Below are 24061 nucleotides of genomic sequence, written 5' to 3'. Positions count from 1 at the left end.
GCACACATTCACAAGCTTCAACAGCTGTTGCGAATCAATTCATCGTAATACTCGGTGGGGTAAGTCAACATCTTTAGATACCGTGACGTTGGGAACAGCGAAGCCCCTACCCGGCGGCCGAGGCCTCGAGGCTTGGCACGTTCCCTGTATCCGCGGACCACCCCACACCATCGTTAAACGTTAATCCGTTGAGGCCTCTCGGTATCTCTAAGATAAGCTTCGTTTGGCATGCAAGTGTGCGACGAGGTAGGACCAAATTTGCTTGCTTGTAAAGAAGGTGAAGTGAGTCCGACTTGGAAGAGAAGCGAGGGTATCACAACATTGATTTCCTGCATTGTCAGACAGCATGGATCCTGTAACTCAGTTCCCTGACTATACAACAAGCCGGGGCCTCCCGAAAAACAACGAATGTGAAATTTTTCATTCAAACAACTATCACCGCCGACCATTATCGAAGAAACACTATCCTCTCTTCCGCTCCAGAAGCAATCCAGGCTGCTTCATGAATGACGCCCAATCCAACACGTTCCATCAAATTCCCATCCTGACTAACCGCCATCACATGTACCAGGCATTCTTGGTAATACTCAATCCTCTCTTCGTCGTACGCGCCGAGTATACCGGTACGGGAAAGGACGATGAATTCGAGGGAACTCGGTAGGGCAACGTCCAATGGGAGGACGGCAGTGCCTACCCAAGTGGGAGGGGAGGAGGCGGAGAGAATGTCGAAAAGACCATGATGAATAGATGGATGGGATTCTTCACCACGTCGTCGTGCAATGGCAAAGTGGCTAGAAGTCGTGCGGAAAATGAGGGTGCCTGGGTCGAGCGCTCGATGAATGTCTGGGGTTATCTCCGTCGGGTCTATAATCCCTCCCGGAGGAGAATACGTGGATCCCTCTCCCTCTGTCTCGCGGATCAAAACGACCCGTCGAGAACCCCTGCGTACATCAAGCTGCAGTATAATGCCACTGTGGTCCACGATATACCATGGATCGACGAACATTTCCACCACCGAAGGCTTAGCGAAGTAGTCCACGAGCCATGCATCCTCAGGATAGGTCACCAAATACCGATGCTCCGACATGTAGTCAACAGCACCACACCACGTAGCCCATGCCCAAGAAGGCCAGGGTAAACTGCATCCATCAGGAAGCGAACGACGAGTACGAGGTGTGTGTGGATTGTGTTGCCAGAGAAGCGCGTGATGTAAGTCCGTCAACATCATTCCATAGCGAAAAGCTCTGTCTGGGTCACCGAGCCCAAAAGCTTTTGCTAAAGCATTTGTCACTCCCGTGAGAGCATCAACAATGTCCGATTCCACGGTTAGATTGCGCCGTGCACACTGTTTCACGGCCATCATGTAACTCGTGAAGGGGTCCAATGACTGAGGGAAGTATTCTGCCCGTGAATACTTGAGAAAATTGGTAGAGTCACATTTGCTTTCAGCAATGACATCTTCACACAAGACATCGAACTGGCACTCGAAGTAGACTTGGTGCTCAGTGAAGTATATCCTTCGGCGGGAGAGTGCGCATTCTTGATAGGTCCAACAGCGTGTATTCCATGCAGACAAAGCAAGAGCCTCTTTAAGTCTTGGAGGTGCCGCATAGAGATGAAGTCCTTGGACGACTTCAATATGCTGTTGCGTTCTAGTTTGTGGGCGGCATCCTGGGAGAGGGTCTCGAGCCGTAGTGCCACCGGCAGCGATTACTGTGAGATAAGAAAGGCCGTAAACCAGATCCATATCGTGTATCTGAGCGAACTTGTCCTGCGAGTCGTCTTGAATAATGCATAAAGCATCGATCCATATGTAACGTTCACCAAGTTGTCGAACGAATAGAATCGAATCAGTGATGGTATCAGGGAGCTTTGCCGTGCTCAACCCGCCAGGCGTGCCGCGCTCTGCTATATTGTGCTTCGTCGTCCAATACTCTGCGCCGATGCCTCCCCATATGTAACTGAGGGCGACGTAACGGCAACCAGAAGGCGCGGGAACCACGGCCATCAATACTACGTCCACCACTCTCACAAACCCCGGCAGTTTCCTCTTGTCGTGTCCTATTCTTGAAAGACTTTTACATGTATCTCCATGGCTCGCATGGCACAGTTTGATCCACTTCTTCACCATGTTGATATCCACGGTGTTTTTCACCCTGCGACAATGAAGGTCGGTGGGTCTTCCAAACTTGAAAGCGTCTTCTTGCATAAGGTGAATGTTGAGCGCACCTGCTATCCTGAAAGCTGGATATCTCTTCCAAATGTCCTCTAGACCTTCCATCGTGACGTAGAGGCGGTAGCAACGGAATTTGGATGGGGGATAAGAGGCCAACTGAAGACAACCACAATGTTTCGTGAACATCCTACATTCTATCCCTGAGATATCGACGTGCGGAAACTTGTCTAGCATCCATGTTCGGCGGACATGAAAGGATACAAGGCGGCAGAAATTGCATTGATAGGATTTTCGCAAGATGGACGAGAGATGATCGAGCGGGATGTCCTCCGTCTCTGGGATGCCATTAAGGAAGATCTGATAGAAATCCAGATTTGCACAGATGGAACAGAGTAATGCCTCGTCGTTTGACGTGGTGGCATGATCCCTCTGTTCGCCCTCTTCGATCAGTCCTGTGACGCTGGGTAAGCATGAATGGCAACAAATTCCTCACCTGGAGGTCAGTTCGTAGGAGAGGGGAAGATTCGTCGAATGTGGCGTTTGACTTGAGTTTGTGCGTGCGGACCAACCAAAGAACCCAAACTCCAAGAGCAACCCCTCCAATGATTCCAGCAAGGGCCAAACTATATGCGGAGACCGAACTGAGATTAAGACTTCTGGTTATACTGCCATGGTAACCTGGGCCAAGAGTCAGTTAAGTGGTAAAAAACATAGATGGTGAAGGACACCCACGTAGTTGAGTTGCACTAAAGCTGGGATGAACCATACAAGTACTCTGAGAGTGCGAACAACTTCCGAAATTCACCACGAGAACTCTGGTTTAACTTGGCTCCTTGGAAGTGCAGGTAGGCAGTGTGAGGCCATGCATTTGTGACCAGATAACGTTAACTTACCATGAGCGGCCGCGGCGGTGCCAGATCACAAACATGCCACAAGCCACCACCGCCAGTTTTCCTTGACTCCCCTTGGTACACTCCTCATCTTGCCAAGTCCAAGGCTGTGACTCCTGTGTATAAGTAACAGTTGGAGTAACCAAAAACACGTACTTGACGATTAGCAAAGCACATTCTTGTCAAGTCAAACCGTTCAATGTTGAGACAGTCTGCGAGGACCAGGATGATGAAAGAATGTTGATGTGATAGCAACACAATGCGCATCTCGCAGAGTCCATTGAGTATGAATCAATCAAATATATTGAAATACTGAAGTATCTTGAACAATTTCGGTGTAGTAAATGATTATTCGAAATCAAGCATTTCGATACTCTGTGAAGTATCATACATACTATTTCCCTGCGCTATTATAAGTGCCATGTCCACAATCAGTATCCAATGACGACTCACGACTTTGAGGGATAACAACGTTATCCTGTTTGCTTCCATGGTCATATCATTCGCAAGGAACTTTTCCTGAGAAATCGTCTCGATGTACGGGAGACCAGGTCCTAGTGGATCCAAGAAAAGGGTCGAATTTGGCGATTCCCCTTCGACAAGTCGTTGATGAGATGTAGATAGGTTCCCAGCCTTGAAGTCCGTCACTCTATGAGGGTTGAAGTCGCGGATGCGCAATGGTCGAGGCTGTAGCACCCCATCACGAGAGACAAGGTCGCCAATCAACTCCGCACTACGGAATCCGAAAATGCGGTGTGTGCAGGAGCTGTCGGAATTCTCGAAGAATCGGGTGTACTTTGGGCCCCAGGCGGACCAAGGCAGACTAGGAGAATCCTGGCTTGCTTCTCCATAACGGCTGATGTAGGTGGATTCGAGCTCCAAGAGGGTGTTCCGCTCGATGTAGAAGGTGAAATACGGAGATTTGTTGGTCGTGGGTGCCGACATGCACATATTGATAGCGATGAGTTGATTATGAGCGCTGGCGTGAAATGGAATAGGATTGAAGGTGATGAAGTGAAAGATGAAGGGGTCCCTCAATGCAGGGAAGGAGAATCTGGCAACGAGCCGGATTGCATTGACCGAATCGATAGTGTCGAGGGAGAACAACTTGAGTTCCCTCGCGCTGGCGACGAGGAATCTATCGTTCGTTAGAAAACTGAAATTCGTCGTTCCGCAATCCGTGTCAAACATTTGGAGGCACTGAAAATCTAAGTTGGTCGTAAGTCATAGCAAAACAGGGGACTTTGACTCACCTGAGACGCTTCCTTGGACTTCCAGTTCCAAATTTGCAAAAAATCGACCAGCTCATCGTCTGCTGTGTGAGCATATTTGCAGAACAAGCCATAATAGTCTCCGAAGATCATAGATTGCGTGTAGGGGGAGTCGAAGAGCTGTGGATGGATTTGATTGTCCAGTGCTTTCACGAGGGGGGATCCGGCATCAGGATGGGGTTTGTCCTCAGACAATGATCTGAAAGTGACATCATATGCGTGGCTCTCTCTGTTGCCGTCAATATAGCCCATGGTCATATGCAAGAAGACACTCACCCACGCATTGTTCTGGAAAGAATAGCCACAAGATCCTGTGCGGGCGAAAAACTATAACCCTCGAATACTGTGTTGTCGATTTTGCAGATGCGTTGTTGCAGGTCGATGGTGTGGGTGTCGCCATCTGACAGTGAGGGCTGGACGAACTTGAGTTGTTGGAGAGATTTCGCTGGGATTCCAAGAATGCCGCACGACCAACGGTAGTTGTCGGGAGAGTAAGGCATCGGAATGGAATTTCTTTGAGAGTATTCGGCTCTCTGCCACGCAGTTTCGCTTTTTTGAAGCAATTGGCGACGGGTTGCAACGGCGATGTCGCCGCCAGGCAACGAGGCTGGCATCGCATTGAAATATCGAACATCGATCAAGTATTGAAGTTCCGAGGAAGAGTCGATGAGTTGTCGGATATCACTGCATACCTGGAGATTCTGCATTAGTAGCGATTTGGGCAAAAAAGACTCTGCGTACTCTGCGTGCTCGGACTAGATCGTATACGTCTAGGTGACCAAGAATATACAACAGCAATTCGGCAGGGACATCCATAAATTTTATGGTGATGTTGTTTTCTTGATTCATTGTTGACTTGGGAGGTGATATTTGTAGAAGATATGGTTGCAAGTTAGTCGAGGTGCGATGAAGATGTCGAGTGAGCAGTAATAACCAGCTTGCCAAGTTTCGTTTTATACGATGATGCCAATATAATTGCGGATGTGTGGAACGGAATGACTATAACGTCATTGTTACTCCGACCCGTTCTAGTATAACGGAGGTCTCGGAGGTCATATCATCCGGAGCCCCTGTGGCGTTAGGGTCCTATTCCAATTATATCTAACTTGTGTTTACATAATCAACAACTTGGACTACGACAGCCAAATAAACTATCGTAGTGGGTGTGCTTCGGGTGTGTGCCCTAGTCTATATATAATGGTCAGTCGTCGAGGATTCATTCATTCTTGCAAATCACTCATGGGTCTGTTGAATCAACTTGGACAGCATAAATTAATACAACAGCATCAGCCAAGTAAGCTGTTAAGCGTCCTTGCTCGAACCAGCTGTCTGCTGCTAGTGGAGGCGCCCAGGCAACCTGGTACACCAACCTCTAATCATAAGGGCTACGTGGGTGTCACAGTTGGAATGTGGAGTTGTTGCATCAAGGGTCTCAAGTAAGAACAAATGACCATCGTCATCGTACCGATTTTGATGATACAGCCTTTGACTTGAAGCGCTGAACGGTGGTATATCTAGCACGAACACTAGATTGTTATAACACAACATCCTCCACTCGTTCACGCTCAACTCTCAGATTATGGTTGTAGTCTCAAATGATCCTAGTTGGTGGCCGTTCATCGATTCGTATCTTTTTCTCAGCTATTGGATCGGTTCGTCATATCGTTTGGTAATGTCTCTATCTAACATCAACTTGTGGCTTTGCAGTTGCCGCAGGCCTCGTGGTGGTATACGATTGGGGTGAGCAATGACACTGTTCGAAAACTGCCGATATTCTCATGACATTTACAGTACTAACACTCGAAGAAGAGGTAGGTCGGTGATATAGCCTAGGCAGCCAACTCGCTAACAATGGTGTCATAGATTGAACTGATCTGGGTGAGTCACAGAGTTCGATATCAGAAGAAAAACGACGAATTCGTGACAGACGCAACGATGGTCTCTTATGACTGTGCTGTACCTGGTTGTTCGTACCTCATGTTATACTATAGCATGATTGGCAATCGTGCTGACTCCAAAATGATCTAGATACGTTATGTTGGAATACCATATTCTGTGTATGTCAACGAGGGCAACAAGCTGGTGCTGTACTAATAGCTTGTCTCTCATGATCAGTGTCAATGCTCTGGGTATGTCTCATACGCACCGTGTTCCATTCTTCTGATCGGCGGCGCACAGGAAATATGACAATTGTCTCGCTGACAGATGCAGTGAGTATTCCGCACCCATTTCATTTCCATCCAATGAATGCATTCATTTGTAGGGGTGAGTAAGATTCGCAACTTTGAACTTAGTTCAACATAATAACTCAATAAGGTGTAAGTCGGAGCGTTTAATCCTAGTACGAGGGTGATCATCAATTGGGTGTTTCAGGCAATATCATGTACATCACAATAAATGTGATAAATTTGGTCGTAACCGCCATGTTGGGCGGTGAGTTACCCAGCTGCAATACCTTAGTGATGTTGACTCGACTGAAATACGATCCAAGCCATCATGGTCGCTCGGTTGCATGCCATGTACCAGAGATCTAGGAAGATGCTTATCCTCCTTGTCATTGTCTGCCTGGCTCTAAACATCGCCTGCGGAGTAATCGCGATAATAGGACTCAAGTATCATAGTGGATCAGGTAAGCTTTACTTGTTGAATCGAATAACACAGCTTATTGGACAAACACCAGAGAAGCTCATACTCCCTGGCATTCAGATGTGCGGTGGCAGATATGATGGGGATATTCGTCTTCTGATGTCAATGGTCTGGATGATCAACACTGTTTGGGAGGTCTTCGCACTATGTCTTTCAGTCTGGATCGCTGCTAAGCACTTCCGTGACCTGCGACAACTCGGCCCATTGACGGGATCGACCATCGGGGACTGTTTCAGAGTGCTGATAGAATCTCACGTGCTTTATTTTGCAAGGTGAGCTTGTAATGCGAATGTGCTTGTCGTTTTCTGCTCAAGTTCCGCACGTGCTAGCTTTGCTAGTGTCTCTTGCCTCCAGCTTGTTATTCTCTCTCCAGAGTTCGAGGTGCGCTGACCTGTCGCTGACATCTACATGTAACCACTGCTCATTATTTCTGTAGAATTCGGATTCTGTAGCAGCTGAGACACTCGGTGGTGCTATGCTTATTTTATTGTCCGTGCAGATGTTTGTGCTGGGACCACGCCTCATCCTTAGCGTTCGACAATATCACGCTAAACTCGTGGCCGGATCCGACGCAGAAACTAGCATGAATTCGATCGTCTTCCAGGAGCGTGTACATGTACAAACTAGCAGTACTGTCTAGGAAATGATTACCGAATGTTCTGCATGAAGGAGATATTTAGTCGAGGATCCGTCGTAGTATTTATTTTAGTTATAGTGAATCAAAGTATATTTAAGACGGGATTTATGTAGACATCTCTTGTTGTATCACTACTGGAAGTCAGTGAACCGCCCGCCCACACTTGCACCAAGTGGCGAGCTTGAAAGTATGGCAATCAACATTGCCATCGTGGTCATAATACAGCAACCGTCGACTGCTGAACAGGCCTTGAGAACGGTGATTCTGGATTTTATGGTCAGATAGGGCAATCGTGGTTCTGAATGCAGAAGTGAATCAGAAGGTGGAGAACAGGGTGATGGGGATGTATTCGAAGATATCTTGTAGGAATATTAGAGGGTAGATAATGTCTCCCACGTAGGCCGTTGGAACGATCATAAAGAAGACAACTTGTGAGTGACCAGTGATATGCCAAACGAATCAACGCACGATGATCATGATCATGAGGTCGATGATTTTATGTATCGGTGGGAACACGAGGTATGTCGATGGCGGATAGTCTTCTTTTAGGGAGGAAAGGCTTGGATATGACGCCTGGGTGTTCGATTATGGCTAGATGGCAGTCAAAGTCAAACTCTGTGCCGAGCCCTTTCTGCTGAATGACCGAGGGTCATGGATGAGGATGGAACGGACTGCCCCCACATCAATGGTCGAATATGCAGGCCTATTCTCGTTTCGGGTGCTACTGGCACAATATCGCTGATCGACTCATCTGTTTAAGCATGATCACAATATCGAGCATGCCAGTTTAAAATAGATTTACGAGGTGAGTATATGCCTGTGACATGAATGAATGCGCGAGGCGAGGGGATGAGGAAGGGGGAGTAGAGAATAGAACCGGGGCTTCGAGTCGGAAGGCATCAAGCGCACTTGGGAAAAGTATCAGTGAGGGGCTGACCACAATGTTCTGATATACGTACTTTGATCATATCGCACTGGCTTTTTCATGTCACTATCTGAGTAAAGCAAAAGAAGAAACGATAGCGAGTCATGAAACCTTAGATGGCTGATACTGTGTTAGATCAGCGAGTACGCCTGGCCACCTTCATCATCCATCTGGGCCGCAGAGAAGGGGTGCCAAATCGTGCATGAATGGTAGAAGCAGGGTGTCGATGTCCTGGGGACCACTAGTCAACTGATTGGGAGTCGATCATCTGACCCATCGCTGACCACTGTCAGATAGGTCATGTCTTCGACAGAAACTGTCTGGCGTCAAGCAAAATATGGAGTATGATGGTTTTAGAAGGCTCACGACTCGAGTATATAGCTCTATCACGGATGCGCATGGTAGGGAGATGCGATTAGCTGAGCGGGGAGTCAAGCATATCTGAGTCCCTGACCAATGCACCACTTGTCTGAGAACGAAAAACGTGTGCAATCATTCAAAGAAGATGGTTAATCTTACCAGTGCGTCGATGCAACGTTGATGATCTAGATCCAGTCTCGAGACACGTGTGAATGATGAATGCAAAGTGGGGCAGTGGCAGAACAAAAGACGACACTACATATATGGGACCATCATTGTCCCAAGTAAACTCATTTTACGCAAGGATTAATTACAGCAGAGTTCGAATGGGCTCGGATTTGATTGTGCAGATGCACGAGTAGAAAATTTCAAGGCGAGTTGCGGCGTTGCTATCGACAAAAATAAATCGGATCTTATGATTCGGACTAGTATCAGATCGGAAATTGAGTTGAGGCTAGGATGCCAGGTATGAATCAGAATTTGATGGAGGCTGGGTCGATGCAAAGAGGGGATTGCATTGGTTGCCAGGATGAGTGGTATTGTAATCTTGATATTAAGACCTGGTACCGATTAGAGAACGTTCTGGATGAGGGCAAATTAATTAGTTTGTACATGTGGAGTAGGTGAACTGGTATCATGTTGTCCCATAAGAGTAATCGGAGGAAGAGTCCATAGGAAATTTATCACCATCACCAATGGCCCTTGTTCCATAAGAGTAATCAGAGGAAGAGCGCACATCGTTGGAGTCACGTGAGAAGCTGATCTCCAATTCTGGTGGTGCAAATTAAATTCTATGTTCAACCAATTGCAAATGCCTCACTCAGTGAGCATGCATAGTCTAACAAATGTCCGAATCACTATCTTTGGCGATACAAGCGCTGAATATTGAATATTGAGTGCTGGTATATATAGCATGTGCATGAACGCTAGACCGTTATACACTCCTAATATCCTCGAATATGACCGTAATCTCAAATGATCCCAGTTGGTGGCCCTACGTCAATTCCGTTATTTTGTACAGCTATTGGACGGGTTCGCCATATCAAATGGTCATGTCTTGATTTGATATTGACTTGTAGTTTTGCAGTTGCCGCAGGTCTCGTGGTGGTATACGATTGGGGTGAGCAGCAAAGTGTTCTGATATTGCTGATATCCTCATGATATTTCCAGTATTAACACTCCCACAAGAGGTAGGCTGATTCTATTGCCTCCGGAGCACCCAACTTGCTCACAATAGTGTCATAGATTGACCTCATTTGGGTGAGTCATACAGTACTGTCTCATATCAGAAGAAACACAATGAATTTGTGACAGACCCAACGCTGGTCTCTTATGACCGTGTTGTACCTAGTCGTTCGTACCTCGTCTTATACCATAGCATGGTTGATGGTTGTGCTGACTCCAAAATGTTCTAGATACGCTATGTTGGAATACCATATTCTGTGTATGTTAATCGAGGCCAAAAAGTAGTTGCTGTACTGATAGCCAATCTCTCATTATCAGTGCTAGCATTCTGGGTATGTCTCATATGCACCGTGTTTGATTCTTCTAACCGGCGGCACACAGAAAACATTACGTCGGTCTCGTTGACAGATGCAGTGAGTATTCCGCAATCATTTCATTCTTATCCAATGAATACATTCATTTGTAGGGGTGAGTGCGATTTGACCATTGGACTTGGCTCCACATAATGACTCAATAGGTGTGAGTCGGAGCGTTTGATCCTAGTACGAGGGTGTCTGCTAATCGAGTGTTTCAGGCAATATCATATTCTATACAGTAAATGGGACAAATGCGATCATAACTGCCATGTTGGGAGGTGAGTTGCCCAGCTGCAATACCTCAGTGGTATTGACTCGACTGAAATATGATCCAAGTCATCATGATTGCTCGGTTATATGCCATGTATCATGGATCTAAGAAGATGCTTATCTTCCTTGTTATTATCTTCCTGGCCGTAAACATCGCCTGCGGAGTAATCATGATCATAGCACTCAAGTATGATTTTGTATCGGGTAAGCTTTACTTGCTGAATTGAAGAACACGGCTCATTGGACAAATACCAGAGGAAGCGATACTCTCTGGTATTCATACGTGCTCTGATGAATCCAAGGGGGATATCCAGCTTCTGATATCAATGATTTGGACGCTCAACACTGTTTGGGAGGTCCTCGCACTGTGTCTTTCAGTCTGGGTCGCCGTGAAGCACTTCCGTGAGCTGCGACGACTCGGTCCATTGACGGGATCGACCATCGGGGACTGTTTCAGAGTGCTCATGGAATCTCACGTGCTTTATTTTGCAAGGTGAGCTTGTAATGCGAATATACTTATCGTTTTCTGCTCAAGTTCCGCATGTGCTAGCTTTGCCGGTGTCTCTTGCCTCCAGCTTGTTAATCTCTCTCCAGAAGTCGAGGTACGCCAATATGTCACTGACATCTACATGTAACCACTGCTCATCATTTCTGTAGAATTACATTGGAGTTGAGATACTCAATGGTGCTATTTCTATTTTATTGTCCGTGCAGATGTTTGTGCTGGGACCACGCCTCATCCTTAGCGTTCGACAATATCACGCTAAACTCGTGGCCGGATCCGACGCAGAAACTAGCATGAATTCGATCATCTTCCAGGAGCACGTAAATGTACCAACTAGCAGTACTGTGTAGGAAATGGTTGCCGAGTGCTCCGCATGGAGGAGATATTTGGTCGAGGATCCATCGTATTTATTTCAGTTATGGTATATTTTAGATGACGTTTATGTAGACAAACCCATTTCTTGTTATATCGCTGCTTGAAATCTGTGATCCAGACATGCACCCAGTAGCAATCCGAAAAGCATGGTAAGAAGATGAAAAGCCAGAAGTACATCTGTCAAACTATTAGTGAGGCATCGACTACACTCAGTCGCACCATCGTAACGTGGCGCGCATGCGACTGAAAATCGTGCGTCGAATGTGTATTTTTGCAAGATCTGTTGGAGCCCATTCTGCTCAGCACGAGTAAAGCACCAAACGAGAAACATACATACAAATATTCATCATCGACACCGACCTTAGAGCCAGGAAATGATGGGTGATCAAAAAGACAGTGCATCACTTCATGTGATTATCTGCTAGCTCAAGTACGTGAGTCTAGACGTCTAAGCCCAGACAGTTGCCAATAGACCAGAATGTCTATGAGCCTGCGAAATACTTTGGAATCATCTGTCCAAGGAAACTTATGGAGAAATGAGAGTGGTTGTATGAGGCCAGATGACTGGTGATGCCATGGCCTTCTTGAAGAACATTTCTTCAGAACCATGGCATTATCAGTCACTCTCGCCTTCTCCTGAACTAGCGTCCAATTGAACACATAGATGAAGGAGGATAAGACACGTGGACTTGCAATGAACGTTGTCATTGTGCTCATGATACAGCAACCGCTGACCAGGCCTTAAGAAGCGTGATTCTGATTTCGGTGGTCTCAGAGGGCAATCATTGTTCTGGATGCAGAAGTGGAGGACGGGGAGATGGGCATATATTCGAAGATGTCTTGTAGGAACATTAGAGGCTACCGTAAATTAATGTCTCTCACGTGGATTGTTGCAACAACCAATTAAAGAAAATAACTTGTGGATGACCATTGTCCGGTGATATGCAAGACGAATCAACACATGATGATCGTAAGGAGGGAGAGTGACTATAATCGATGATTCTATGGATGGATGGGGACACAAGGTATATCGATAGCGGGAAGGCTCGGATACGACGCTTGAATGTTCGATTATGGCCGGATGGCGGGCAAAGTCCAACTCCATCCTAAATGGATGCATGATGAATCAGAACAGTGGGATGACCAAATAGGCTAGATAAGGCTTCGATCAGACAAACAAACTTGAAGGGAGAGCAGGCAGGCATACCTGTCGAGAGTATCTGTCTAATGTACCAGGAATCAGACTCCCGATTTGCTACCACTTCGAGTTTCTGCGGCTGGCTCTGTTTTGTTTATTCGAGTTTATCTAAATACAGCGAATTCTCAGTGACACGATACGGCAGTGTCTTGCTCGGGACTTACATGGTTGACTCAGGACGTGCATTGGAAGCTATTAGATAGTGTCCAAATGGACTCGTCGCTGATGGCCCTTCTTCACGCTGTCCATCTTCGATGGTGTCCGTGAGTCAATCGAGCCCTTTATGCTGAATGACAGACGGTCGTAGATGAGAGTGGAACAAGTCAGACGCATGCCCACTCCGATATCATCCATCTGGGCAGTAGGGAAGTAGTAATGAGAATGAATCGTGTCACTCGTGCGTGAAGGGTGAAGGTCGCTGTCGATGTCCTCGGCAACTATTGGTAGGGATTGTTGCAATTGGGCGTCACACTGCATCATCGGATATCCAGGTCCATTCCATTTTGGGTGCTACTGGCACGATATCGCTGATTGACGTCTATTCAAGCATGATATGACGATACCGAGCATGACAAGTTAGAACAGACTTACGAGGTGAGTATATGCCTCTGTCAAGAATGAATGCGCATGGCAAGGAAATGAAATGTGCTGAGAGGGAAGTAGAGATGGGAAGCGGGCTTCAAGTCGGGACGCGGAACGTATCAAATGCTCCTGGAAAAGTATCAGTAAGGCGCTGACTACGATATTTTGACATACATACTTTGATCAGATCACGTCGGCTCTAACATGTCACTACCTGAGCAAAGCAAAAGAAGTGGCAGCGAGTCGTGAAACCTTAGACGGATGATACTGCGTCGGATCAGCGCGCAGACTATTTGCGCTGAGCGAGGAGCAAAGCGCACCCGACAAAATATCACTAATGCATCAGTTATCTGAAGACAAAAAATGTGTGCAATCATTGAAGGAAGATGGTTACCTTGTGTTGATGGAGGGTGTAGATTCAGTCTCGAGGCATGTGTAAATGATGAACGCAAAGTGAGGCAGGGATACTGGCTGTCACAGAAGACAACACCATCGTCCCAAGTAAACTCAGTTTACGCAAGGATTGATGACGGCAGAGAGTGGGCCCAGGTTTGATTGGGTGGATGTAAGTAAATATTTACAAGATGATGAAGGCGCGGGAGGCGTTGTTATCGACGTTGTAAAAAAGACGCTCTAGAAGGCTCTGAATCGGGTCTTGACTCTTGTGATGAACTATCAAATCGGAAATTGAGTTGGAGCTATGGAACATATGATACAGATAAGGCCGGGTCGGTGCAAACTTGCAAAGGAGGATTGATTTTGGATGTTGTATTCTTGATATTAAGACCGGGTGGTTAGAGAACGTTCTGGATATAAGATGGAACGTTGACCGTGATGTAGAGGAGGTAGGTGAACATGCCCGTTCCATAACAGAATGCAAAATTGCAGATGAACACTGGACTCGTAACCAGTCTGACTATGCGTCAATTTGAGATGGTGAGAATTTATTGACGTAGTCACTTGTGCAACCGTGGTACTTAGTATACGCCAGGCTGGTCACGAGCCTAAATGAACACCGCGTGAGAAGATTTTCAATTCAGGCAGAGCGCAAATCAAATTCCACTTTCAAATAGGCCGATCACTATCATGCTGTTACGCTGACCGCTGGTATATATATCTAGCATGAACGCTAGACCGCTATACACTCCTAACATCTTCCATCCTCGAATATGACCCTAGTTTCCAATGATCCCAGTTGGTGGCCGATCATCAATTCAAATCTTTTTCAAGCCTATTGGCTTGGTTTGTCATATCAAAGTTTGGTGATCTGAGTCTCGATCTATCTAACATCCACCATTTCGCAGTTGCCGCAGGCCTCGTGGTGGTATATGATTGGGGTGAGAAGCACAGTGTTCTCAAATTGCTGATATTCTCATGATATTTCCAGTATTAACACTCCCACAAGAGGTAGGTTCATGCTATCTCCGGAGCAGTCAACTTGCTAACAATGGTGTCATAGATTGACCTGATTTGGGTGAGTCACAGAGTCCCATCATGATATCAGAAGAGAAACGATGAATTTGTGACAGACCCAACGCTGGTCTCTCATGACCGTGCTTTACCTAGTCGTTCGTACCTCGTGTTATACCATACCATGGTTGGGGTTGTGCTGACTCTAAAATGTTCTAGATACGCTATGGTGGAATACCATATTCTGTGTATGTTAATCGAGGCCAAAATGTAGTTGCTGTACTGATGGCCCATCTCTCATTATCAGTGCTAGCATTCTGCGTATGTCTCATATGCACTGTGTTGGATTCTTCTGACCAGCGGCACACAGAAAACATAACACCAGTCTCGTTGACAGATGCAGTGAGTATTCCGCAATCATTTCATTCCTATCCAACGAATACATTCATTTGTAGGGGTGAGTGCGATTTGACCATTGGACTTGGCTCGACATGATAATTCAATAGGTGTGAGTCGGAGCGTTTGATCCTAGTACGAGGGTGACCGCTAATCGGGTGTTTCAGGCAATATGGTAATATATGCGTTAAATGGGACAAATGTGGTCGTAGCTGTGATGTTGGGCGGTGAGTTGCCTAGCTGCGATATCTCAGTGATATTGACTCGACTGAAATATGATCCAAGTCATCATTATTGCTCGATTGCATGCCATGTATCAGAGATCTAGGAGGATGCTTATCTTCCTTGTTATCATCTTCCTAGCTGTCAACATCGCCTGCGCGGTAATCACGATCATAGGACTCAAGTATTATTTCGTACCGGGTGAGCTTTACTTGTTGAATTGAAGAACACAGCTCATTGGACAAATACCAGAGGAATTTATACTCTCTGGTATTCATATGTGCTATGAAAAATTCGAGGGGGATTCCCAGCTTCTGATATCAATGGTCTGGACGCTCAACACTGTTTGGGAGGTCCTCGCACTGTGTCTTTCAGTCTGGATCGCTGCGAAGCACTTCCGTGACCTGCGACGACTCGGCCCATTGACGGGATCGACTATCGAAGACTGTTTCAGAGTGCTGATGGAATCTCACGTGCTTTATTTTGCAAGGTGAGCTTGTAATGCGAATGTGCTTATCGTTTTCTGCTCAAGTTCTGCATGTGCTAGCTTTGCCGGTGTCTCTTGCCTCCAGCTTGTTAATATCTCTCCGGAAGTCGAGGTGCGCCAACATGTCACTAACATCTACATGTGGCCACTGCTCATCATTTCTGTAGAATTCGAATTCTGCAGCAGCTGACATACTCAATGGTACTATGCAAATTTTTATGTCCGTGCAGATGTTTGTGCTGGGACCACGCCTCATCCTTAGCGTTCGACAATATCACGCTAATCTCGTGGCCGGATCCGACGCAGAAACTAGCATGAATTCGATCGTCTTCCAGGAGCGTGTGCATGTACCGACTAGCAGTACTGTGTAGGAAATGGTTGTCGAGTGTTCTGCATGGAGATATTTAATCGAAATTCCGTCGTATTTATTTTATTTATGGTGTCTCGAAGTATATTTTAGACGAGGTTGATGTAGACAAACCTATTTCTTGTTGTATCGCTATTGGAAGTCGGTAATCCAGACTTGCACCAAGTAGCAAGCTGAAAAGCATGGTAAGAAGATGAAAGCATCGAGTAGATCTGTCAAACTATTAATGAGGCATCGACCACACTTAGTCGCACCATTGTAGCGTGGCGCGCATGCAACTGCAAATCGTGCGTCAAATTTGCGTTTTTGCAAGATCTGTTGGAGCCCATTCTGCTAAGCACGAGTAAAGCACCGAACGAGAAACATACATACAAATACAAATATTCATCATCGACACCAACCTTAGGGCCAGGAGATGATGGATGATCAAAAAGACGGTGCGTCACTTCATGGGATTATCTGCTAGCTCAAGTACGTGAGTCTAAGCCCAGACAGCCCATAGACCAGAATGTCTACGAACCTGAAAAAAAATACTTTGGAATCATCTGTCCAAGGGAACATATGGAGAAATAAGAGTGGTTGTGCGAGGTGAGATGACTGGGGATACCATGGCCTTATTGAAAAATGTTCATTCAAAACCATGGCATTCTCAGTCACCTGAACCGAATGAATGGAAAGCAGGGGGAATGGCACGTAGAAGTAGCATCTCTGAGCTCGGACAGCTGATAGCACAATGGCCCCGCAGCGTGATGACTCTCACCTTCTCCTGAAGTAGTGTCTGTTTAAACACATAGATGAAGGAGGAATAAGAGACGTGGAGGCGAGAATCTTGCAATGAACACTAACGTTGTGCTCATGATACAGCAACCGCTGACCAGGCCTTAAAAGGGGTGGTTCCGAATTTGGTGGTCAAAGAGGGCAATCGTGGTTCTGTATGCAGAAGTGAATGTGAAAGTGGAGCACAGGAGAGATGGGCAACCGATTATTGTGAGATAAGAGAGGCCGTAGACCAGATCCATATCGTGTATAGTCGTCGCATAAAGCATCGATCCATATGTAACGTTCACCAAGTTGTCGAATCAGTGATGGTATCAGGGAGCTTTGCTGTGCTCAACCCGCCAGGCGTGCCGCGCTCTGCTATATTATCCTTCGTCGTCCAATAATCTGAGCCGATGCCTCCCCATACGTAACTGGGAGCGATGTAACGACAAGCAGAAGGCGCAGGAACCACAGCCATCAATACTACGTCCACCACTCTCACAAACCCCGGCAGTTTCCTCTTGTCGTGTTCGCCTATTATTGAGACTTTTACATGTATCTCCATGGCTCGCATGGCACAGTTTGACCCACTTCTTCACCGTGTTGATATCCAGTGTTTCTCACCCCGCGACAATAAAGGTCGGTCGGTCTTCCAAACTTGAAAGCGTCTTCTTGCATAAAGTGAATGTTAAGCGCACCTGCTATCCTGAAAGCTGGATATCTCTTCCAGATGTCCTCTAGGCCTTCCATCGTGATGTAGAGGCGATATCAACGGAATTTGGATGAGGGATAAGAGGACAACCACAACGTTTCGCTCCATAGAATGACTCCCCTCCTCCACCTGTCCCTGTTTTGTCGCCGGTTTGGACTAAGAAACCCGGTACGATTCTGCAAGGAAATTCATGGACCCATTCCGAGTGCGCTGACTCGGAGCAAGGTACTAACCTGTGAAAGATGAGCGCAGACAACTACGAAGATATCACCCTTGTGGTGCTGAACCAGGAACACGAGGATCTGCGCCTCAGCCCGAAACCCCACATCCCACGCCCTCGTGCCTCTGGCAGGAATGCACCCAAACCTCCAAATGAGCTGGGCGCCTCGTTTTCAGAACAAATTCAACTCCTAACCTTCTAGTGCGATGAAGTTCTGACATGTTCTTGGTGTTTCCTGGGTGTACACTCAGCAAACCAAGTCAAATATTCCACGAATGCAGTGCACACATTTGACCATAGTTCAATTTCAATTTCTCCTGCAGTTATGTCGATTATCACTCGCCCATTTGTTGGGAGTGCCATTGCTGTTTGCGAGTGAGGTCAAGTGAAGTTCTGGTCGGCGTGCTAAGTGGACAACCCTAAAAAGGGAATTCAACTGGTAAGACTATTAGTGGGAGGTCCGCTGAGGTCCGTATGCCACGGAGGCGGTGGTGCACAACCACTGCCGCACCCAATTTCAGAATTGCCCTTGCGGCCCGCTATATTTGTATTTGTACTACGTAGCATCCATCTTCAGACATGCCACCAATCCCCACGCTAGATCCTGAAGCTGTTTCTCTAATCGATTCCATTGAACGGCACCACAACGACCTTTCTACCTTACAGATTCCTCGTCTGAGGGCTTGTACGGGTCCTTTGATCGCGCAACAAGCATGTGCTGCGGAAGTAAGGGAGGACATCGAAGGTCTGGCGAGGCAAATTGAGGTATTTCAGTTCACACTTCAAAGTTCAACCAATACTCACCACTTGTAGGAGCTGGATGTCCTGGTCGACGACCACAGGACTGAACCGGCGAGGAGAACTGAGGAGAAGAGTTCAAAGTTTTCGTGATTTATTCACCAAGCATGCGACCGTTTTCAGTATTTTTTGCCACCCTCTGACAATTTTTTTTCTCTTGATACCAGTTTACGCAAAAACTCTCGAGCAGCAGTACTAGCGTCCAAACACGCAATCGACTCCAAAAGTCGGTCACAGCGAGAGGAGTTGTTGAGGTCCCCGCAGAAAAGTACAAGTTCTTCAAGCGGAAAAATCACGTTCGTGCGCTAAATGTATTCATACCCTCCTATACAGCTAACTCGTGACCTACAGCGAAGACGTCATGAAAGCCAACCATGATGTCACCGAAGCGCTTCAACGAACCATTGGACTGATGCAGAAAGAGCTTGAGCGCAGTGTTATGTCTTGTCAACTACTAGGTAAGTTTGTATCATTTTTCTCTAATATCTCCCATCCGCTTCACAGAGTCATCCACCGCAACTATCCAATCCGTATCCATAACGCACGACAGGCTCGATTATATCCTGGGCACTTCCAAACAACTCATCACCGCGCTCGAAAAGACAGACTGGGTCGACCGCGTCCTCATTATTTCCGGCCTCGTGTTTTTTGGCCTCGTGGTCCTCTTTATCGCCAAGCAGCGCATCATTGACCGGGGGCTACGTATCGCTTTGTTCTGGATGAGATTATTGCCAGGCCTTGGCTCGAGTACGCGCGGGGTGGTGCAGAAGACTGGGGAGGCTGTGACGACTGTGTCGGCCGCCACTACTGGTTTGAATGCAAACCACGTAGTGGAGGATGTCTCATCTGGTATTTGAATAAATGCATGCGATGTTACCTTCATCATTGTACGAGCGGCGGTATTATGTGCGGTAAGACACCTCTTTACCCTTGTTTTCTCTATACCAAACCATATCATGTGCAACTAAGACCTGGACTGGGTCTGTCCCAGACGAGCATCGTTCTCTCCGCGATATGGAATCTGGATATATCTTCTGGGTTGGTATTCCCCGACGTAGCCGAAACATTTGTCCAAGAATCTTAAATTACGATCCAGTAGTTGAAGGTCAAGCTTCCGTCAAGGCATGATTTGCGTTCGTGAGTTTCTTTTTTCTTATCGATTTCCGTTTGACTGTTGTTCTGTTAATGGGGCCGTGGGGGTGGCTGAGTGCATATTTTCAGGCTTTCGAGATGTACTACTAGTGATGATCAAATGCATATGCCTGACACTGACTTAGGGATAACTACATCAACTTGTCGCACTTCTAGAAGACGAAGGGTGGTACATCGGGAATTGACGAAACTTAGAGCTTAAGTTGAATCCGAGCACCAATCATAGGACTCAAGTATGATTTCGTATCGGGTAAGTTTTGCTTGTTGAATTGAAGAACACAGCTCATTGGACAAATACCAGAGGAACTGATACTCTCTGGTATTCATATGTGCTCTAGTGGATTCGATGGGGGTACCCAGCTTCTGATGTCAATGGCCTGGATGCTCAACTGTTTGGGAGGTCCTCGCACTGTGTCTTTCGGTCTGGATCGCTGCGAAGCACTTCCGTGACCTGCGACGAATCGGCCCATTGACGGGATCGACTATCGGAGACTGTTTCAGAGTGCTGATGGAATCTCACGTGCTTTACTTTGCAAGGTGAGCTTGTAATGCGAGTGTGCTTATCGTTTTCTGCTCAAGTTCCCCATGTGTTAGCTTTGCCTGTGTCTCTTGCCTCATACTTGTTGAGGCCACTCCAGAAACCGGGGTGCGCCAATATGTCACTGACATCTACATGTAACCGCTGCTCATCATTTCTGTAGGATTCGAATTCCATAGCAGTCAGCATACTCTGTGGTGCTACGCAAATTTTACAGCCCGTGCAGATGTTTGTGGTGGGACCACGCCTCATCTTTAGCGTTCGACAATATCACGCTAAACTCGTGGCCAAATCCGACGCAGAAACTAGCATGAATTCGATCGTCTTCCAGAAGCGCGTACATGTACCGACTAGCAGTACTGTGTAGGAGATGGTTGCCGAGTGTTCCGCATAGAGGAGATATTTGGTCGAGGATCCGTCGTATTTATTTTAGTTATGGCGTCTCACAGTATATTTTGAGCGAGGTTTATGTAGACAAACCCATTTCTTGTTGTATCGCTACTGAAAGTCGGTGATCTGCCGCCCACACTCGTACTAGTACCGAGTGGCAAGCTGCAATTACCCGGTACATCTAGCAATGAACACGGCCCTTGATGCCCAGACAGTTTATTCTACGTGTTTGCGGGATCCCTTTGTCTGAAATGACTGTAACAACTCATCGATGCTCAGATGCGCTTTCATCCATCCGGGCCACGGAAGGAACATCAATAAATCGCGCGGACTCGTGGTTCCTCTATCGCGAATGAACATAGCAAGAAGATGAGGTGTGCTGAGCGGGGACTCGGAGTAGAGAATTAAAGATTCAGAGCTGACTGTTAATGCCATGAACCACAACATTTCCATATTGCATCCATACATACGCTGATGGGAGGCATTGGGAGCCGCGCCATCGCCCATGTGAGTGCAAATTGCGCAACGATTTTGCGTCCTGACTCCATGCGATGATCTGTTTGAGCCCATCATGCGACGCACGGATAGCAGTGTAAAGTACCGGTCGAGATACATACATGCATATATCCACCATCTGGACTGAGCGAACGGAAAGCGAGGAAACTGTAAAGTGTTTGAGCTCAGACTGTAGACAACTGACAAGCCAAGGGATCCGCAGCATCATTAGACTCTCGCCTTCGATCGCAGACTGTCCAGGCGGAGTGCCCTTTCAAGGGTAATATGAAATTGGCTGTAAGCTTTCAAGTAGATCTCTTGAATGGTTCGGAAGTCGACCGGCCCAACCAATGTGTTCTCTTGTCGCTTTGAACAGCCACATGATCACGTGACGGTCGCGTTATTTGATACCTGTCACACTGCACTAAGAAACACGAATGGTCTTGTGGCGTGTATCAAGGGCTATGTCACTAAAACACACATAGCACGAGTATAAGCCAGGCTGGTCTCGAGCTTGATACGATAGTCGACAGTGTGCGTAAATGAATCCTTCAGTCATCGTGCTCGACCTAAAATTGACATTGCGAAGTGGAATGTGTCTGGTACACAACGTCGTTCCCATGTACACGTTCACCTACTTATTCCTGCTGGATTTTGCAAGAATGATAGTGCAATAAGCAGATTCATTGGCAATGACAAACAACGGAATCGCATCTACAGCGTACAGTTTTTCCGATTTTAGGGGCTACTCCATCGGTCACGCACTGGGTTCAACATCCTCAAGAGGGGGTGGGCCGCCATCGGAATCAGAATCAGAGTCAGCGGTCTCATCTGATGGGCCGGCACCACCAGCCCCGCCCATGGAAGCCATCATCTGGTTATTGTTGCGATCAGTACGATGTAGATGTTTCCAGAAGTGACCTACCTTGCTGAAATCCATGCCGCCCATGCCTCCCATGCCGCCCATACCCCCCATGCCCATGTCTCCCATACCTCCCATGCCCCCCATACCGCCCATGCCTCCCATACCGCCCATACCGCCCATACCACCCATGCCTCCCATACCACCCATACCACCCATGTCTCCCATGCCGCCGAGATCGTCTTCTAAAGGGGCACCGTCTTGCTCGTCTTCATCAACCCATTTGCTGAAATCGGTCTTGACAAACGGCAGCTTCGTCTTTTCCTTCGTTAGTCGTGGCCAATACTCAGCCTTGAGGGCCTTCTTTCGTAGCACCGCCGTGAAAGAGCGCGAGCTCAATTTGCTCAGAGATGCCTAAGAGATGATGAGTGGCGCATACTTGGACAGTGTGATAAAGAAACATACTTCTGTGTCTACTTCATCGAATAATGGGAGCGAGAATGCATATGCTTTCTTGTCGCTGATGTCGGTAGATGATGTTGAAACCACAAATTCAAAGGGTTGATAGAGCGCTGACTTACGTTTTTGACGCTGCTTTGAAAGAAACTCCAGTAGACGTCAATTCATATTGGAGACTCGATTCATCAATGTCTGGCACGTTCACAGTCAACCAAATGATGTTCTGGCGCGCAATCGCGGAGTGGATCATCAGCACAGGAATGATCAAAGATGGAATTTGAAAGTCAAGACACACCTTGTCAGCAACAGAATCACTGCTACGTTGAGCCCATAGAACTTCAGGATGTGTTGTCATCGCGTCTGGGATGATTGTAAATTTGAGAAAGAGATTGTAAACGTTTTCTTCGAATCACGCAGAAAGACGAAGAAACGTCTAGTTTTTCTGAAGCTAGATCGGCAAACGTAGCCACACAAGATCACGTGAAGTCACCCTCCCTAGTTCACAACATGAACAATATTAATGTTGAAAACGCGATGGACATTTGAGGCCTGGGCAGGTTAACGAATGTCTTCATTAGATGGCGAAGAGAAGGCAGCGGGGGAAGTCACGATAACGATGAATGAAAGAAAAGCAAAGTTGGAGCAGCTGAGAGCCAAGATGGTGGGTGGTCCTACCTACCTCGTACTTATCGTTCACTCTACCACAGCGTTCATCTACGAAAGCCAATCGTGCTTCCTCATTGAGGAGTCTGTTAGAGCAAAGATAACGGTGAGGGATGCTGCATGACTAGAACGTCAGCGGAAACTTGCGGAGGTGTTCCGCACGCCAGCTGAGGCTGAGGATCGGGGGAGGACGTGGAACGCCAGAAGAATTGGGAATGGACAATAGAAGAGAACGACAATTGGGAAAAGAAGAAGGCGAGAAAAGTAGGAAGAACAGACTACGAGTTTCATGGTGCGGCCTTCCTTGCATGATGCCACTCTTGCTTAAGTCTTGTGTAGACGATGCACACGCACTCGACGGCGCTACAAGAAGGATCTTGACCTAATTAAACCAGACCTCACTGCATACAGCCGACAGAAGAAGTCGTACTGGGGTTGGCGCCTGGTTCGCTTGCCAATTCTGGGAGCAGTTCATCTGCTCTCATAGCCTTTGATCCGTCAGGTGGACAAGTCAATTCTGCCTACCCTTTCGTTCTATCGTATCACTGAACTTGTGTATTTTTAGATTGTCCCGTCTGCTGAACAACGGAGGGCCGCAGAAAGCTTCTACCGAGATGCCAATACTTACTCTACTTCATGCTAACAACAAGCCTACTAAAGATGCCATTGATAAAGTGGTTGCTAAGATGAATAGAGAGTGAGTTTCTACATTTCCTGGTCCTTGCGGTACTGACAATATCATCGCACCGTAGCAT

General features: G+C 46.9%; 7 protein-coding genes across 7 annotated transcripts; 1 reads left to right on the top strand and 6 right to left on the bottom strand.

Moving 5' to 3' along the window:
• Window position 1: 1 nt before the first annotated feature.
• Window positions 2-3077, bottom strand: F5891DRAFT_18568 (heterokaryon incompatibility protein-domain-containing protein). The gene is made up of 3 exons (XM_041370827.1): window positions 2909-3077; window positions 2670-2854; window positions 2-2605 (listed from the first exon to the last, which is right to left on the bottom strand). Exons 1-3 carry the CDS (start codon window positions 2940-2942, stop codon window positions 449-451), a joined length of 2376 nt encoding a protein of 791 aa, XP_041234117.1. The 5' UTR covers window positions 2943-3077; the 3' UTR covers window positions 2-448.
• Window positions 3078-3351: 274 nt separating this feature from the next.
• F5891DRAFT_18506 (uncharacterized protein) lies at window positions 3352-5346 on the bottom strand. The gene is made up of 5 exons (XM_041370826.1): window positions 5079-5346; window positions 4614-5029; window positions 4320-4566; window positions 3520-4266; window positions 3352-3468 (listed from the first exon to the last, which is right to left on the bottom strand). The coding sequence occupies exons 1-5, from the start codon at window positions 5184-5186 to the stop codon at window positions 3415-3417; spliced, it is 1572 nt and encodes a 523-aa protein (XP_041234116.1). The 5' UTR covers window positions 5187-5346; the 3' UTR covers window positions 3352-3414.
• An 8208-nt stretch (window positions 5347-13554) lies between these two features.
• On the bottom strand, window positions 13555-14233 carry F5891DRAFT_993646 (uncharacterized protein; the record flags this gene model as incomplete). Its single annotated transcript, XM_041378260.1, has 4 exons — window positions 13555-13643; window positions 13697-13843; window positions 13893-14009; window positions 14207-14233. The coding sequence occupies 4 exons, from the start codon at window positions 14231-14233 to the stop codon at window positions 13587-13589; spliced, it is 348 nt and encodes a 115-aa protein (XP_041234115.1). The 3' UTR covers window positions 13555-13586.
• Window positions 14234-17620: 3387 nt separating this feature from the next.
• F5891DRAFT_993602 (uncharacterized protein) lies at window positions 17621-18422 on the bottom strand. Its single transcript, XM_041378259.1, has 5 exons — window positions 18238-18422; window positions 18145-18184; window positions 17963-18074; window positions 17716-17905; window positions 17621-17666 (listed from the first exon to the last, which is right to left on the bottom strand). Exons 1-3 carry the CDS (start codon window positions 18310-18312, stop codon window positions 17986-17988), a joined length of 204 nt encoding a protein of 67 aa, XP_041234114.1. The 5' UTR covers window positions 18313-18422; the 3' UTR covers window positions 17621-17666; window positions 17716-17905; window positions 17963-17985.
• A 2-nt stretch (window positions 18423-18424) lies between these two features.
• On the top strand, window positions 18425-19885 carry F5891DRAFT_993593 (Sec20-domain-containing protein). The gene is made up of 5 exons (XM_041378258.1): window positions 18425-18736; window positions 18792-18852; window positions 18915-19043; window positions 19099-19205; window positions 19252-19885. Exons 1-5 carry the CDS (start codon window positions 18529-18531, stop codon window positions 19602-19604), a joined length of 858 nt encoding a protein of 285 aa, XP_041234113.1. The 5' UTR covers window positions 18425-18528; the 3' UTR covers window positions 19605-19885.
• A 2031-nt stretch (window positions 19886-21916) lies between these two features.
• On the bottom strand, window positions 21917-23114 carry F5891DRAFT_17941 (HSP20-like chaperone). The gene is made up of 5 exons (XM_041370810.1): window positions 22939-23114; window positions 22766-22866; window positions 22650-22704; window positions 22248-22598; window positions 21917-22196 (listed from the first exon to the last, which is right to left on the bottom strand). Exons 1-5 carry the CDS (start codon window positions 22996-22998, stop codon window positions 22080-22082), a joined length of 684 nt encoding a protein of 227 aa, XP_041234112.1. The 5' UTR covers window positions 22999-23114; the 3' UTR covers window positions 21917-22079.
• Window positions 23115-23201: 87 nt separating this feature from the next.
• On the bottom strand, window positions 23202-24002 carry F5891DRAFT_993567 (uncharacterized protein; the record flags this gene model as incomplete). The annotated part of the gene is made up of 5 exons (XM_041378257.1): window positions 23872-24002; window positions 23646-23816; window positions 23450-23598; window positions 23362-23422; window positions 23202-23289 (listed from the first exon to the last, which is right to left on the bottom strand). Exons 3-5 carry the CDS (start codon window positions 23595-23597, stop codon window positions 23202-23204), a joined length of 297 nt encoding a protein of 98 aa, XP_041234111.1. The 5' UTR covers window position 23598; window positions 23646-23816; window positions 23872-24002.
• Window positions 24003-24061: the final 59 nt, after the last annotated feature.

This window comes from Suillus fuscotomentosus (assembly GCF_016647785.1).
Source record: "Suillus fuscotomentosus strain FC203 chromosome Unknown F5891scaffold_1, whole genome shotgun sequence".
In the NCBI taxonomy this organism is placed as follows: Eukaryota; Fungi; Basidiomycota; class Agaricomycetes; order Boletales; family Suillaceae; genus Suillus; species Suillus fuscotomentosus.
The sequence above is the reverse complement of the archived record's forward strand: the minus strand, read 5'-3'. Positions and strand labels throughout refer to the sequence as shown.

Bases quoted from the DNA above. Each gene is read 5' to 3' on its own strand.
- F5891DRAFT_18506 (XM_041370826.1), bottom strand. From the start codon at position 5,186: ATGAATCAAGAAAACAACATCACCATAAAATTTATGGATGTCCCTGCC. The intron at 5,030-5,078 runs GTACGCAGAGTC...CAGAATCTCCAG, and splicing joins ATCTAGTCCGAGCACGCAGA to GTATGCAGTGATATCCGACA. The intron at 4,267-4,319 runs GTGAGTCAAAGT...TTAGATTTTCAG, and splicing joins AGTCCAAGGAAGCGTCTCAG to TGCCTCCAAATGTTTGACAC.
- F5891DRAFT_993602 (XM_041378259.1), bottom strand. From the start codon at position 18,312: ATGGCACTCCCAACAAATGGGCGAGTGATAATCGACATAACTGCAGGA. The intron at 18,185-18,237 runs GTGTGCACTGCA...GTGTACACCCAG, and splicing joins AAATTGAACTATGGTCAAAT to GAAACACCAAGAACATGTCA. The intron at 18,075-18,144 runs GTTAGGAGTTGA...CATTCCTGCCAG, and splicing joins GAACTTCATCGCACTAGAAG to AGGCACGAGGGCGTGGGATG.
- F5891DRAFT_17941 (XM_041370810.1), bottom strand. From the start codon at position 22,998: ATGACAACACATCCTGAAGTTCTATGGGCTCAACGTAGCAGTGATTCT. The intron at 22,705-22,765 runs GTAAGTCAGCGC...TACCGACATCAG, and splicing joins TTCAAAGCAGCGTCAAAAAC to CGACAAGAAAGCATATGCAT. The intron at 22,599-22,649 runs GTATGTTTCTTT...ATCATCTCTTAG, and splicing joins TCGATGAAGTAGACACAGAA to GCATCTCTGAGCAAATTGAG.
- F5891DRAFT_18568 (XM_041370827.1), bottom strand. From the start codon at position 2,942: ATGGTTCATCCCAGCTTTAGTGCAACTCAACTAC. The intron at 2,855-2,908 runs GTGGGTGTCCTT...CTCTTGGCCCAG, and splicing joins CTTTAGTGCAACTCAACTAC to GTTACCATGGCAGTATAACC. The intron at 2,606-2,669 runs GTGAGGAATTTG...GAGGGCGAACAG, and splicing joins TCCTACGAACTGACCTCCAG to AGGGATCATGCCACCACGTC.
- F5891DRAFT_993593 (XM_041378258.1), top strand. From the start codon at position 18,529: ATGCCACCAATCCCCACGCTAGATCCTGAAGCTGTTTCTCTAATCGAT. The intron at 18,737-18,791 runs GTTCAACCAATA...CGACGACCACAG, and splicing joins ATTTCAGTTCACACTTCAAA to GACTGAACCGGCGAGGAGAA. The intron at 19,206-19,251 runs GTAAGTTTGTAT...TCCGCTTCACAG, and splicing joins TATGTCTTGTCAACTACTAG to AGTCATCCACCGCAACTATC.